The sequence below is a fragment of the Salarias fasciatus genome, chromosome 11, assembly GCF_902148845.1.
Source record: "Salarias fasciatus chromosome 11, fSalaFa1.1, whole genome shotgun sequence".
Taxonomy (NCBI): Eukaryota; Metazoa; Chordata; class Actinopteri; order Blenniiformes; family Blenniidae; genus Salarias; species Salarias fasciatus.
Window position 1 is genome coordinate 2,719,380 of NC_043755.1, and position 13,304 is coordinate 2,732,683.

Genomic DNA, 13,304 nt, shown 5'->3' on the forward strand with positions numbered 1-13,304 from the left:
ACTGTGTCAGGAGTCGCACGTTTTGTATTAAGATAAGAAATCAAACATTATATGGCTTCATTCTTTCATATCTCATGGGAAGGTTGGAGATATGAGATGAGGTTTGATTGTAAAATGGTTTGTTTTTCTGTGTCACTCATTCACCTACTTTCCTGGATATTTGCATGAGGAACATGTGAAGTATTTGTTTATTTTTTGCTGAATTAAATCCTTCTTTGCTGCTTTGTGTCCAGGTTCAGTCCACCATGAAGGATTATGAGCTGGAGACGTTCGGGAAGAGCCACGACATCATGTCCAATTTCTGGAACTCGTGCTACGATGACCTGATGAGCACGGCCTACAAACGGGACAAAGATCGAGCTGACACCAAGTCCAAGTTTCAGGTAGTGAGACGAGCGTCCGTCTCCAGCGTGTGACTTTGCTGGAGTGCAGTTTCAGCTTTAACCTGACTGCTGTGTGTGCGTGTGTGTGTGTGACTGTGAAAACACAGGAGATGATTGTAAATCCGTACCTGAAGCGAGTCAGGAGTGAGAACAACCGGTACCTGAGCTGGCAGAAGCAGAACTCTGCCCAGCAGGGGGTGGTGTTGCAGCACTGGAAAGCGTTTCGCAGACTTCTGACCAGTGAGAGAGGAGCCTGGGCCAGCAGGTGACATGATCTCAGTCATCCTACCTGAGAGGAAACTCCTTCAAATCAGACTTTTCAAAGTAAAATGATCTCACTGTGTTTTATTTTATTTTTTTAAAAATGTTAGGGTTCAAGTGGAGGTGAAATGGAAACTCTCCAATGCAGAGACCTATTCAAAGATGCGTCTCAAACTTGTGCCCAACTATAACTACGACCCCCACAGTGAAGCCAGCGCCCTGAGAGACAACATGGGTACGTCTCCCGTCGTGGAAAAACGACTTTCTTTTTTTGTTCCGCTTTAAGCAAAAAGACACACAGATCACGTCTGTCATTGTTTCTGCCCATCAGGAGCTGAAAGCCCCCGCAGCACTGAACAGATCCCACTGGCTGTCGCTAAGGAGGCGAAAGTCAGCGACATGGAGGACGACCAGTTAGGAGAGGAGGACCTGGTCCATGTAGACGACACGTGAGTCTCACGTTTCTGTCACTCTTCTTATAAATAAGACGTTGTTCCCCTTGTGTGTGTGGATTACTTCTTCATTCATCAGTTGTCCTCTCCCAGTTCTTCATCAAAAACAATATTTCTTGAAGTGGTTCCACATTTCAGTTCCTCATTTTCTAAGATTAATCTTCTGCTGAGCAGCGTTGCGTGTTTTTTTTTATTCTTTTGACCTTTTGTCTCTGCTGCTGGCAGGATGTGTAAAACATGAAGAGCTCAGCTGTGTTTAACCTGCAGCTGCTTCTAAAAGTGTTTCCTACATTCACAAAAACAAACAGAAATAAAAACAATAGTATCCAGCTTTTTGAGGGGATTTGATAGATAATTCTAGCCTGTGGTTATAAAACAGGAAACCTACCCGATGTGATCAAACAGGGAGATATTGTTCTAAAATTGCAAAGAATAAAACAAGAAAGACTTGAGATATTTAAGCTTATGCAAAATACAGGGGAAATCTATGCAGGTGTGACTTTTATGATTGTATTAATTCATGAAACAGACCTTTAAACAATATGAAAAGATTTAAAATATTATGTTTAAACTGTAATCAGCAGCAGATTGAGGTTAAACTTTTCCCATGTTTTCCAGGGGTGAAGGAGAAGACGAGAGCCAGAAAGAAAAGCTGGTTTTGTCCGAGGACTGCGAGCTCATCACCATCGTGGCCGTTGTTCCCGGTCGTCTGGAGGTCACTACACATCACCTCTACTTCTACGACGGCAGTAGTGACAAGGAGGAGACGGAGGACGGTAAGAAATGTGTGGTAAGAATCTCTTTCATCATTTTAAGAAGTGTTGTGTCTGACGTGACTCACAAATGCGTCTCCAGGAATCGGGTTCGACTTTAAGAGACCCCTGTCTCAGCTTCGAGAGGTTCACCTGCGGCGCTACAACCTGCGGCGGTCTGCGCTGGAGCTTTTCTTCATTGACCAGTCGCACTACTTCATCAACTTCAAAAAGAAGGTGACCTTCCTTTTAAATCAGTCTGTGCTTTTTCACTGCAATGAAAGTGAATCTTTTGAGGTGACGTGTAGGATTCATTTAAAAACCTCTGGAAAAACAAAATGTGAATCTCTCACACTTCAGGTACGAAACAAAGTGTACTCGAGGATCCTGGGACTCCGGCCTCCGAACCTGTTCTACTTCGGCTCCCGCTCACCCCAAGAGCTGCTGAAGGCGTCTGGACTCACACAGGTGCTCATTCACTCCGTATGAAGCTGAGCTTTCTGAGCTGAATGACATCCAGGCGGCTCACCAGTCTGCTGTTGTTCTCAGAAATGGGTCTGCAGGGAAATCTCCAATTTCGAGTATCTGATGCAGCTGAATACCATCTCTGGACGCACGTACAACGACCTGTCGCAGTATCCTGTGGTTAGTGTTTGGCCTCTACCTGTCCCGTTTATTACCAAAGATGGATCTTAGTGACAGAAAGCCTAATAAAGCACTTTGTTGTTTTGTTTCTTCTTCAGTTCCCCTGGATTCTGTGTGATTACACATCTCCCATTCTGGATCTGGATGACCCGGCTGTCTTCAGAGACTTGTCGAAGCCCATCGGCGTGGTCAACCCGCGGCACGCTCAGAACGTCAGAGAGAAGTATGTGGTTTTGTCAGGCGTCAGTGTGTTGAGCAGATTACAGCTTCAGATCAGCTGAGCTGTGCGTTTTTTTTAACTGATCATTCTTTGGTTTCCTCTCTGCAGGTATGACAGCTTTGAGGACCCATCAGGCACCATTGATAAATTCCACTATGGCACACACTACTCTAACGCAGCGGGAGTCATGCACTACATGATCCGCACGGAGCCTTTCACCACCCTGCACATCCAGCTGCAGAGCGGCAGGTGGGAGACGATTCCTGCTTCTGCGCAGACGACCTCTGTATTCCCTGATCTGACATCGGTCCGTGCTGTCGTTGTTGTCGTCGTCGTCGTCGTCGTTGTTGTGCAGGTTCGACTGTGCAGACAGACAGTTCCACTCGGTGGCAGCAGCCTGGCAGGCTCGCATGGAGAGTCCAGCCGACGTCAAGGAGCTCATCCCGGAGTTCTTCTACTTCCCAGAATTCCTCCAGAACATGAACGGTGACGAGACGTTTACTGTTTGAAAGCAAATCGCTCTCGTTGGTGTTGTTGGAATGTGAGTATGTGAACTCGCGGCTGTTGCAGGCTTTGACCTGGGCCAGCTACAGATATCTCAGGACCCGGTGACAGATGTTGTGCTGCCTCGCTGGGCCACTTCAAGGGAAGACTTTATCAGGAAACACAGGAAAGCCCTGGTGAGACTGCACAGACACCCAGAGCCTGAGTCCTCTTTTATTACAGTAAAGAGATGAGAATGAACCGGGTTTCTGCTCTGTAGGAATCCGAGCATGTCTCCAGTCACCTCCATGAGTGGATCGATCTGATCTTTGGCTACAAGCAGAGAGGAGAAGAGGCAGTGGACGCTCTCAATGTCTTCTACTATTGCACTTATGAGGGTAAGACGATGGAGACGATTCTCCCTCATCCTCTCTCTGGTGCTGTATTTTTGGATGGATTGTTATTCTTTCTTGATGAATAACAGACAGTGATTTGGCCTCTCCGCAGGTGCTGTGGATCTTGACGCGATTGCGAATGAGAACGAGCGTAAAGCCTTGGAAGGCATCATCAGCAACTTTGGACAGACACCCTGTCAGCTCCTGAAGGTCCGCTTCGACACGGAACCACAGCCGGTTTCTAAGAGTCAGTTTTCTGAGTTTCAGTTTTAAACGCAGAGCTTCTGTGACACATCTCCTCCTGTGAACAGGAGCCTCATCCTCCCCGGATGTCAGCAGAGAACGCAGCCAGGCGGCAGGCCCGTCTGGACACTCTGCCCCCGAGCATCTTTGAGCAGCTCGAAAAACTGCGTCCGTTTGTGGAGGTGGGTCCCTAAAAGAACTTTACGGCCCGCCTTTCCTCTGATGCGTGTTGCAGCTGTAGGTATGTATTTACTTGTGCGTGTTCGTGTGTGCATCAGGTGGTGAGTGACGGGCTTCCTCTGGTCCAGGCTGTGGTGCCGAAGAACAAGAACCGCCCCTTCATGATCCAGCACTCCGACACACTGGTGAGAGTGACTTCAGTAAATTGTTATTGCCGCTACAGAGAGCAGGCGTATAGACTGCAGAGCCGCAAAGACAAGTACGAAAATATTCACACTGATAGGACAAGAAATAAAGGCCTTCTATTTTCCCTAAACCACTACAGAATTGGCAAATTCTTGTTGACTTGAACTATTTTTATTGACGACTTCTGTCAATTGAACAAAAAAAACTCCTTATCTGTGGTTTTACATTTTACATTAAAGATTTCTTTTCAGTCTGTAATATTCCTACGATGCTTAAATGACTGCATAAACTCTTCTGCCTGATCTTTGATGGTTTTCTGAAGTCTTGTGTGGTGTCTTTATAAGGAGTTTTTAAGGTCTTCGGCTCATTTAAAAAGTGTATCATATTTATGCGGCGGTGCTTTTTGTCAACAGGTGACCGTCAGTTCCAACGGTTTAATCGGAACGCACAGCTGGCTCCCATACGACAAGCAGATCGCCAACTACTTCACGTTCACTAAAGACCCCAACATGACCAAGTGAGTGCCTTCTCAAGTGTTACTCTCATGTCAGCCACACATTTATGGGTCGTTTCTTTTTTATTAAAAATATAGATATACAGTTTCACCCAAAAATTTGGTACACTGTCCAAACATTCAGAAAATGTTTGCAGAACAAGAACACTCTCGAAATAGAGGCGTTATTAACTGATTCTATCACTTAGCATGAAACAAAGTGAATTTACAGAGGTGACATCTGTATTTAGTCTGATCAAACTTACAGTTTTAGAAGGAATTCTGCTGGAAGGTTTTCTAAAACAACTTTCAGAATGAAGCACAGATCTTTCGTTGTGGGGTTTTTGTGTAATCCCAAACATCAGGAATCTGTCGGCCGTCCCGTTGTTCCCATGCATTGTATATTAAAGTATTGTCTTATCTTAATGAAATTGGCTGTGTGTTTGGCGTTATTGTATTTAGAGAGAATCAGATACAGATCAGATGTTTTTTTTGATGATATTGCATGTTGGTTTAACAGAATCATGTTCATAAATGTTTCAAAAGTTTGTATATAACTCTCTCTTCTTGCAAAACGATTCCATCTGAATGCATGCTTGCCTGTGAGTCAGGGGTTTCTGCTTGTGCTTTCCTACGTTTGTTTAGTGCTTTTAGTGGATTTTAGAGTGTTTTTAGTGGTTTTTATGCATTACGTTTAGATTGGATGACACTTTTAATTTTGTTGTACATCTATGCTGCTGTTTCTCACTTCATGAAGGAAAAAAAAACCATCTTCAAAATACAGCATCATTAACGACTCCACAAACACAGTAAAACACTTTTTGCTACTTTTTGCGTTTTACTGATGAATGGTAATTTTCTCGCCGCAATATCACAAACCGTAGAGCACAAGCCACTTGCAGCCATCATAATTTTACAGTGAGGGACAAAAAAAAAAACCCTTCAACAGTGGGATGAAAGCAAAACATCTGCCTCGCCGTCCTCCAAGCTTCAAAGCCTGTTTAATTAACTGAGAGTCGGTTTAATGGCGGATATTTTTAACTGATCTTGAATGGGGATATTTTTACAGAGAGTAAATCATGATAAGACGCATTTGAAGCATGGATTTCACACAGAGTGTAATTTGCAGATGTCAGGACAGTTTAACGGCCTATTATAAATCTCATCTACTTTTCGGCTCCGGCTCCTTCTCCCCACATGTTTTGAACTGGCTTTGATCTCTCGCTGTCCCGCCTCGTGTGTCTTTCAGGACGCAGCGTTTCCTGAGCGGACCCTTCTCCCCCGAAGTGGGGCTCAGCGCCCGGGTGCTGGTGGTCTCCAACGACGGCCGCCTGCTGTTCAGCGGGGGCCACTGGGACTGCAGCCTGCGCGTCACCCAGCTGGGGAAAGGCAAGCTGGTGGGCAGGATCTGCCGGCACATCGGTGAGCGCTCCCGCCGTCGCGCCCCGGACGCGTCGTCCCTCTCTGCGGCGCCGTGTGCTAATTGTTTTCTCGTGTGCTTCACGAAGACGTCGTCACCTGCCTGGCTCTGGATCTGTGTGGAATCTACCTCATCTCTGGCTCCAAGGACACATCCTGCATAGTGTGGCAGGTCCTGCAGCAGGTGAGCGTCTCGGCGTTTTCCGACACCAATCGCACACGCTCGCACGATTTTCCACAACACCAACACCAGCTTTTTGCATTATGTTTTCCTCTTCTCCTCTTTCAGGGCGGCTTCTCCAGCGGCCTGTCTCCTCGACCCGTGCAGATCCTCTGTGGACACGACCAGGAGGTGACCTGTGTGGCCATCAGCACCGAACTGGACATGGCTGTCTCCGGGTCAAAGGTCACTTGATTAAAAACACTTATGAGGTTCAGTTGTGTCGGTTTGTCCATGTGTAAATGCTTGCACTCGGCATTAATGGCAGCAGTATGCATGAGAACACCACTTGGAGGTTCTCCAAGAGAACCGTGATGTTCTTCATTAGACATGAGAGAGGAGTGTGTGCCAGCGACAGGAAGCAGCTTTAGTAGTTATAAAGAGACAGATGTTTCCATCCTATAGCCAGAATTTCTCACTCCTCATAACACAACCACGGCTAACAACAGTTTCAACGAGTTGCGTTTTCTCCCCATTATACTCTGCTCCATGTGCCATGATTTCAGAATTGTCTAATTTCGGGGATGGAAAAAAACCATTGTAGTCTAAACCGGTTAAGTTTATTTAAACCTCGTGCATTTTCTTTGACGCTAACTTTTCAGTCTTCGATTATACTGTGGAGATTTAGAGAAAAGTCATTTATGAGTGTTGCTCAACTGGAATTTCTGTGTCTCCACGAAGGTGGTTAGTAGGTCAGACGTAGCATTGCCTTCAGGTTTATCATCCACAGTTTTTCCTGGGGAAATGCTGCAGACATACAGCAGGGATGTGGATAATACTGATCAAGAGTAGAGCGCCAGCGTTAATGTTGGCATAATTAAACAACCAAGGTGTTAATCTGACACATGTCCTCCCTTCTTTTCCCGACCCTGAATAACACAGACCAGTGCTATTGGGCAGTATAATTATTGAAAACACTGAGAATATTTTAAAAATATGAGCTGACCTACATTTTTTCGCTCTCAGTTAGTACCACATGCCCTCATACATTAACATAGTTTTCTCCCCCACTTACCTTCCAAAGAGTAAACAGACTGAATGCCAGTATGTGGGTGAAGGGAAAAAAAAAAAAAGAAAACATCAGGGAAGAAATTAAGAAACACGTTTTCCCAGGGGAAATACAGTAAACTCAACTGAAAATCACCTGGCGATGCCTGCTTTACTGTACAGTATTTGAAAACATAAAGAGGAAGCCATGATAACCAGGGTAGGTTTCAGAATGGGAGTGTTTGTTTTCACCCCGCGCTGATGGTCGTGCTGCGTTCACTGCCCGTCAGGACGGGACGGTGATCGTTCACACGGTGCGGCGAGGCCAGTTCCTGCGGACGCTGCGGCCCCCCGGCGACAGCTCCGTCCCGGCCCAGATCTCCGAGCTCCAGGTGGGCATGGAGGGTCACATCGTCGTCCAGACGTCTCTGGAGGAATGCTCCCACAGGAAGGTATACTCCGACGAACGCGCCGCGCACGACAGCACACGCGCAAGCTCCCTCATTATCTCACCCGTGTTCTGCCGATCCCCGCAGGGCAAGTACTCCGTGCATGTTTACTCGGTGAACGGATGCCTGCTGTCCTCCGTCACCATGGAGGAGCAGGTGACTGCGCTCCACCTGGTGTCGGAATACGTCATCCTGGGAACCATGCAGGGCGGCCTCCATATTCGGGATTTATGCAGGTGAAATAAACGGAGAAAAGTTCATTTTTGCAGCACTTATACAAAACCAAAAACGTGTGTCATTTCTTTTTGTTAATTCTGTGCTGTGTTTTCCAGCCTGGACGCTCTGATAAGCCCCCTGGCCTTGAGGGTCCCCGTGAGGAGCGTGTCCGTCACCAAAGAGTCGAGCCACATCCTGGTGGGACTGGAGGATGGGAAGTTAATTGTGGTGGGGGCAGGGAAGCCAGAGGAGGTGAGACCCCGACTGTGAGATGAAGGGGTTGGGGGTGGCGCGTGTTGAGAGGTGGAGGAGGGAAGCTAATCGTCTGATAACGCTGTTTTCTAGTCGCTCCTAAATTTCAGGATTTCTAAAATCCTAGTCGGAGCGTTCCAGTTTATCATGACAATGGAATCAGACATCAGCGCTATCACGAATATTCACAGGTTTATTCCCTCTTCACAGGTTCGCTCAGGACATTTCCCCAGAAGCTTCTTCGGCCTCACACGCCGCATCTCTCAGGTGTCGGCGGGTGAAACGGAGTACTCGCCCTCTGAGGGCGCCGGCAAGTGACGGGAGCGGTGGTGGAGGAACTCTCAGAGGTGGCTCTGCGCTCAAAACAAAGGCCTCCCTTCCTTTACAAGACACTCCTGGGCCACTGATCTCTCCGAGAGAGAATCAATACACTGAGCACTTTGTTTATTCTGAAATGATTTTATACGTCTTTTTGTGTGCGTGCGTGCGTGTGTGTGTGTGTGTGTGTGTGTATTTCGTTTAGAGTTCTTTTAAATCAGCATCATTCCAAAGAGTGGCCTTATTTTGTGTGGAGAAGAACTCGATGTTTGAGGTAGTGAAGTGCAGTTGGACTGCGTCATTTCAGGTGAACGACTCGCTCTGATGCACATCTAGACTCAGAAATGAAGAAGAGTAATGCTGTGAACTCCCCGGGCTCCATGTTTTTTGGCTCTTTTTATGGTCGGAGGCACAGCTGCAATCCCTGGACTGCCGAATGTCCCAAATGCCGTTCTTTGGCAACGGCGTCTTCTTAATACTCCTGGAAACTTGAAAACCCACAGAAGACATTGCTCGAGATTTCCATGTTGCAATACTTTCAAATACCACAAGAGGGTTGGCTCTGTAAAGGAAAACACGGCGGAATGGCGAGCGGAGAACTCGTGCTGCATTATGAATTTGAGCGGTCGACAGATGCTTATCGTTGCACCGTGACACCACAGTGGCTCTCGGCGTCGCAAAACTGTTACGATTAAAGCAACAGCTGCTTTAATGATCAAGTATGTGAAATTCATTCACTTTTTTTTTTTTTTTTTTTTAAGATCGTTATCAGAGCCCAGATGCAATGAACCTTAAAACCAGAGCCATCTGTTGCCTTACACACAATAAAGTAAAGGTGTTTATAAATTCTTACTCTGTGCACCACATGTTTATATCCTTCTACATGGTCTGAAAAGTGCCTTTTTAATCTTTCTGTTAATATCTGTCTCTCTCCCCCCGCCGGCCCGATCTGAGCAGATCTGTTCTGTGACTCAGATGTGAATAAGATGTTAATGGACCCTGTGAACTGCTGGCTGGATGAACGCACTTGCCTGTACTAGTGCCACAGTGTTTATGGAGCGTTGAGAACATCTGAAGACGTGATGACTCTGGAACACGTGGGCAGAAAGTCTGTGAGGGAGCTTTAAAGGAATTCACTTCCTGCCAGCATTTTTTTTTTTTTTTCCTCTGCGGTTTGAACAAAGTGGTTGTTATGCCGCGTTATGACGGGAGAAAGACAAAGGGAACCATTTGGGTGAACACAATACCCATAACATGTTGCACACATACAAATTACCTTGTCTCTGTCGGTGATGCTCTGAAAGATTTTAAATGAATTCAAAGGAGACTATATTTAAAACGCTGTTTACTTTCCGTGTCTGCTTTCCACACTGGAAACACATTACTACAATGTATTCAGGCTGTCTGAAATTGCAATTCACACAACTGTGAGGTAAGAAAGTAATAAAAAAAAAAAAAAATCGTAATGTGTGCAGCTGATACGGTCCATGTCTAATATATGGGTTTTGCGTTCATTAATATTCCCATTTTCTGCCAAAAAATCACTTTATGTAACACTGCTGATGTTTTTTTGGAACATTTCACTTCACTGTGCAGAAATTCTCACAGCATATGATTTGATTTATCTGTTTCATAACTGTGTCTTCGCAGTGGTTACTGTGTGAATGAAACCCAGACCTCTGACACCGGTCCTCTGCAGTGGACGTGCTGCCCACAGACATCTCTCTTTACTCCTCTAAACCACGCTATATATTCTTTATACATTCCTTCTGTGTCTTAAAGAGGACACTGGCGACTCTCTGAATATATATACCACTGGAATTCTAGATGCAAAAATAATAAAAATAAAAATATCACTTTTTCCTCTGGAGTTCCTTGAACTAAAGTAAATCGTGCAGCTCAATAAAAGAGGATTTCATCACTTTGTCAGTTATTTCTGCATTCGTGACAAATTCTAGTTTCCATAATTGTGGCTTCAGGTACAAAAAAGAAAAATATCTTTTTAAAAACTGTTCTAATACTTTGACATATTGTATTTTTTTGATTTACTTGCTAATAGGTGTAACAAAATTTAAAAGAATTTCAATATTTCAGTCCATTTTACAGCAAATCTAAAATGTATTAAAGTTACAATGTTTGAATTGGCTCAGAGGGAAAATGAAAGCTTCAGTTTTATTCTAATGATCTGGGGTGTCTCTATTTGTACCATTAAAAAGAGAGTTTAATAATACCAATAAGGATTACAACAGCAACTAAATAATAAACACACTCATAATTTGTATCAGGTTTGTCTTTGCGGATGGATTTCATGTTTCTTGCATTAGTTTTCTGATGTTTAAACTGTATTTTCGAGCTTTATTTCCAGGTAAAATGCATTAATTAGGTAAAGATGCTTAGCCACAGCAAAAAGGGGAAATACATAAGAGTGGTTGAATAATGGGAATTTGTCATGCGTTATAAAATGTTTGCAAGTTTTTGAAATCACACCAACAATATATGATATCACCTGTAATGATGTGATGGGAAAGGAAGACCTGAAAGTAGTTGTTAACTTTCCCTGATAATGCCTTAACCACTGTAGAGCCTTGTTGTTTAAATTCTGAGCTTTTGTTCATTAACAGAGCTCTGTTAAAGCCTGTGTTCCTGCTTCATCCGTCCCCTCCAACTGTTTGTGTCTAAAGATGCTTCGTTCTGTCTCCACATTGCCCTAATATGGCCTGTAATTGTAAACGCAGACTTTACTTTCAGGAATCCTCTTTTCAGTGGTTCGTCTCCCGTCCGCGATCACCCAATACTAAAAAAACTAGCTGTGATTTTGATGCTTTTGTGCGTGCTAGTGTATGCATGTGTGTGTGAACCACAGCAGGAAGGAAGCCGATCTGCTACCACAAAAGTAGATCATCCAGCTCCTTTACTGTAATCCCAGCCTTGCATGCGTCTGTGATGTTAACCCTGCCGGAGTTGAAAAGGTCACGGTGAGCAACGACACATTCAATCCGAGAGGGGGGCTTTGATCTCCTGGTGGGCCGAACATCCTGTCAGCCTCCCCATAAACACCTCCGTGGGGTACAATTCAGCGGGGTGGCGAGGGGTGAGGCGGGTGGTAAAACTGACCCGTGGACATTCAATAGAAGCCGCAGAACAGTGAATGAGGGAAGAGGAGAGGAGGGGAGGGTAAATAGGGATGTATGCACTCTGATGTGGTGGCTCAGACAATGGAGGGAGGGACAAACACCTTGTTCACAGTTATTGGCAGTATCTCTGTGTGACCTCTGCAGACCCCAGGGGCAGGCCGGGGGGGCGGGGGTCGTGAAACGCTGCAATTTCTGTGTCGTTCAAGTTGTTCCTGCCAAGAAGCACAAAAACCTTCAAACAGGGCCCCTGTCAAATAACCTCAGCCCCCTCTTTCCCTCCCCATCTGGTCCATTTCTTTTTAGCCTGTGGACAACAAGCCTGTGTTTTCTTTTTTCTTTTTCTGTTTTATACCTGCCTTATCATGGCCACTCATGGACGACCACAGAGGAACTCAGCCCTGATAAACAGTCTGAAGCCCTGCAGCTGGATAATTTAGACAAGTAAGAAATAACAAGCCGATAAGAGCTGTTTATTTGTCTGATTCCAGATGAACTTGTGATTATTTGGCCATTTATTTGATGTTTGCTTCAATGCACTGCGAAAACCGAACTTACAGATATAGTTTTTTGATGATTATTCAAGGATTAAAAAATGTATTAGAACAATTGCTACCAAGATATTGCAGCAAGTTCTTGATAACAGACTCTTTCAGTATTGCTTGTGTTGATTTTCATTTGTTTCAATTAAAACTTTTTTCTATATTTGTTAAAATGAGACAGTTTCAGTCCTCAAAAGGCACAAAAACTATGTGACGTGATGGTTTTGCTTGTGAAACGATGTTTATCGTTTAAATTAATACTTTGAAATACACAACATCATGAAAAGAGACTAAAATCTGAAAAGTGACTTTGTTGCATGAAGGTTTTTGCAGAGGCTGGGGCACTTCTTTTTGAAGCAACATAAAGCTTAAGCAATTGTTTTTTAATGTATCTCTGTATGTTTCAGAGAAATGTCTTCACGTTTTGTCAGGGGAGAGCCATCCTCTTTGTCCCCTCGTGACTTTGAAGTGCAAGTGGCTCTGTGTCTGGAAGTTCTCTCCATTTGTTTTCCTCTGAAGTCCTCAGGACTCCACTGTGAGGAGCCCACTCGAATTTACAAGGTGTGTAATTTACGCTGTGTTGGTTTTCTAATCTTCTGAATAGCTGAGATCAAACACGTGCTCTTGTCTTCAGAGCATCTTGTTGGATTCACGTGCTCTTTTTGTTGTTGTTGTTGTGTCTGATAAGGGCCTATCACAGCTCTGTGTGATTGTGGCCCTGCTGGGCTGTAAAGCCATGCAAGAAACTCTTTTATGCTTCAGTGAAGAGCTGAGAATGCAAAATATAGACTTTAAATACATTTTGGAACTTTGGAAATTTCTCCTGATTTATATTAAAAATGTAATAATATCACACAACTGTTTAATTTGGGATATAATTTGTAATGTTTCACACTATGACATACCGAGTAACACAATCAGGCTTTAAGTCTGATGTTGTCAAATAAGGTAAATAAAGATATAGAATTCAATTAAATGAAGACATTAAAAAAGCATTTTTGTAGTTATTGATACACAGGGTAACCTGGTTAATGCTCAGTACCCACAAAACAAACGATAAAAATCACATTTGGGTAA

General features: G+C 44.4%; 1 protein-coding gene across 4 annotated transcripts in view; it reads left to right on the plus strand.

Moving 5' to 3' along the window:
* The window catches only part of nbeal2 (neurobeachin-like 2), a 35,304-nt gene extending 25,259 nt beyond the window's left edge, over window positions 1-10,045 (plus strand). For all 4 annotated transcript variants that reach the window (XM_030102492.1, XM_030102493.1, XM_030102495.1 and 1 more), the window contains 24 exons: window positions 234-383; window positions 491-648; window positions 755-879; window positions 976-1,093; window positions 1,715-1,872; window positions 1,952-2,085; window positions 2,209-2,316; window positions 2,398-2,493; window positions 2,592-2,716; window positions 2,822-2,962; window positions 3,069-3,199; window positions 3,284-3,393; window positions 3,477-3,594; window positions 3,704-3,801; window positions 3,903-4,016; window positions 4,113-4,199; window positions 4,614-4,717; window positions 5,943-6,115; window positions 6,202-6,296; window positions 6,402-6,518; window positions 7,610-7,771; window positions 7,856-8,004; window positions 8,101-8,236; window positions 8,447-10,045. In XM_030102492.1, coding sequence (XP_029958352.1) covers window positions 234-383; window positions 491-648; window positions 755-879; window positions 976-1,093; window positions 1,715-1,872; window positions 1,952-2,085; window positions 2,209-2,316; window positions 2,398-2,493; window positions 2,592-2,716; window positions 2,822-2,962; window positions 3,069-3,199; window positions 3,284-3,393; window positions 3,477-3,594; window positions 3,704-3,801; window positions 3,903-4,016; window positions 4,113-4,199; window positions 4,614-4,717; window positions 5,943-6,115; window positions 6,202-6,296; window positions 6,402-6,518; window positions 7,610-7,771; window positions 7,856-8,004; window positions 8,101-8,236; window positions 8,447-8,554 — 3,015 coding nt within the window. In that variant the 3' untranslated portion in view covers window positions 8,555-10,045. The remainder of the gene's footprint in view (window positions 1-233; window positions 384-490; window positions 649-754; window positions 880-975; window positions 1,094-1,714; window positions 1,873-1,951; window positions 2,086-2,208; window positions 2,317-2,397; window positions 2,494-2,591; window positions 2,717-2,821; window positions 2,963-3,068; window positions 3,200-3,283; window positions 3,394-3,476; window positions 3,595-3,703; window positions 3,802-3,902; window positions 4,017-4,112; window positions 4,200-4,613; window positions 4,718-5,942; window positions 6,116-6,201; window positions 6,297-6,401; window positions 6,519-7,609; window positions 7,772-7,855; window positions 8,005-8,100; window positions 8,237-8,446) is intronic.
* The last annotated feature ends 3,259 nt before the right edge of the window (window positions 10,046-13,304 follow it).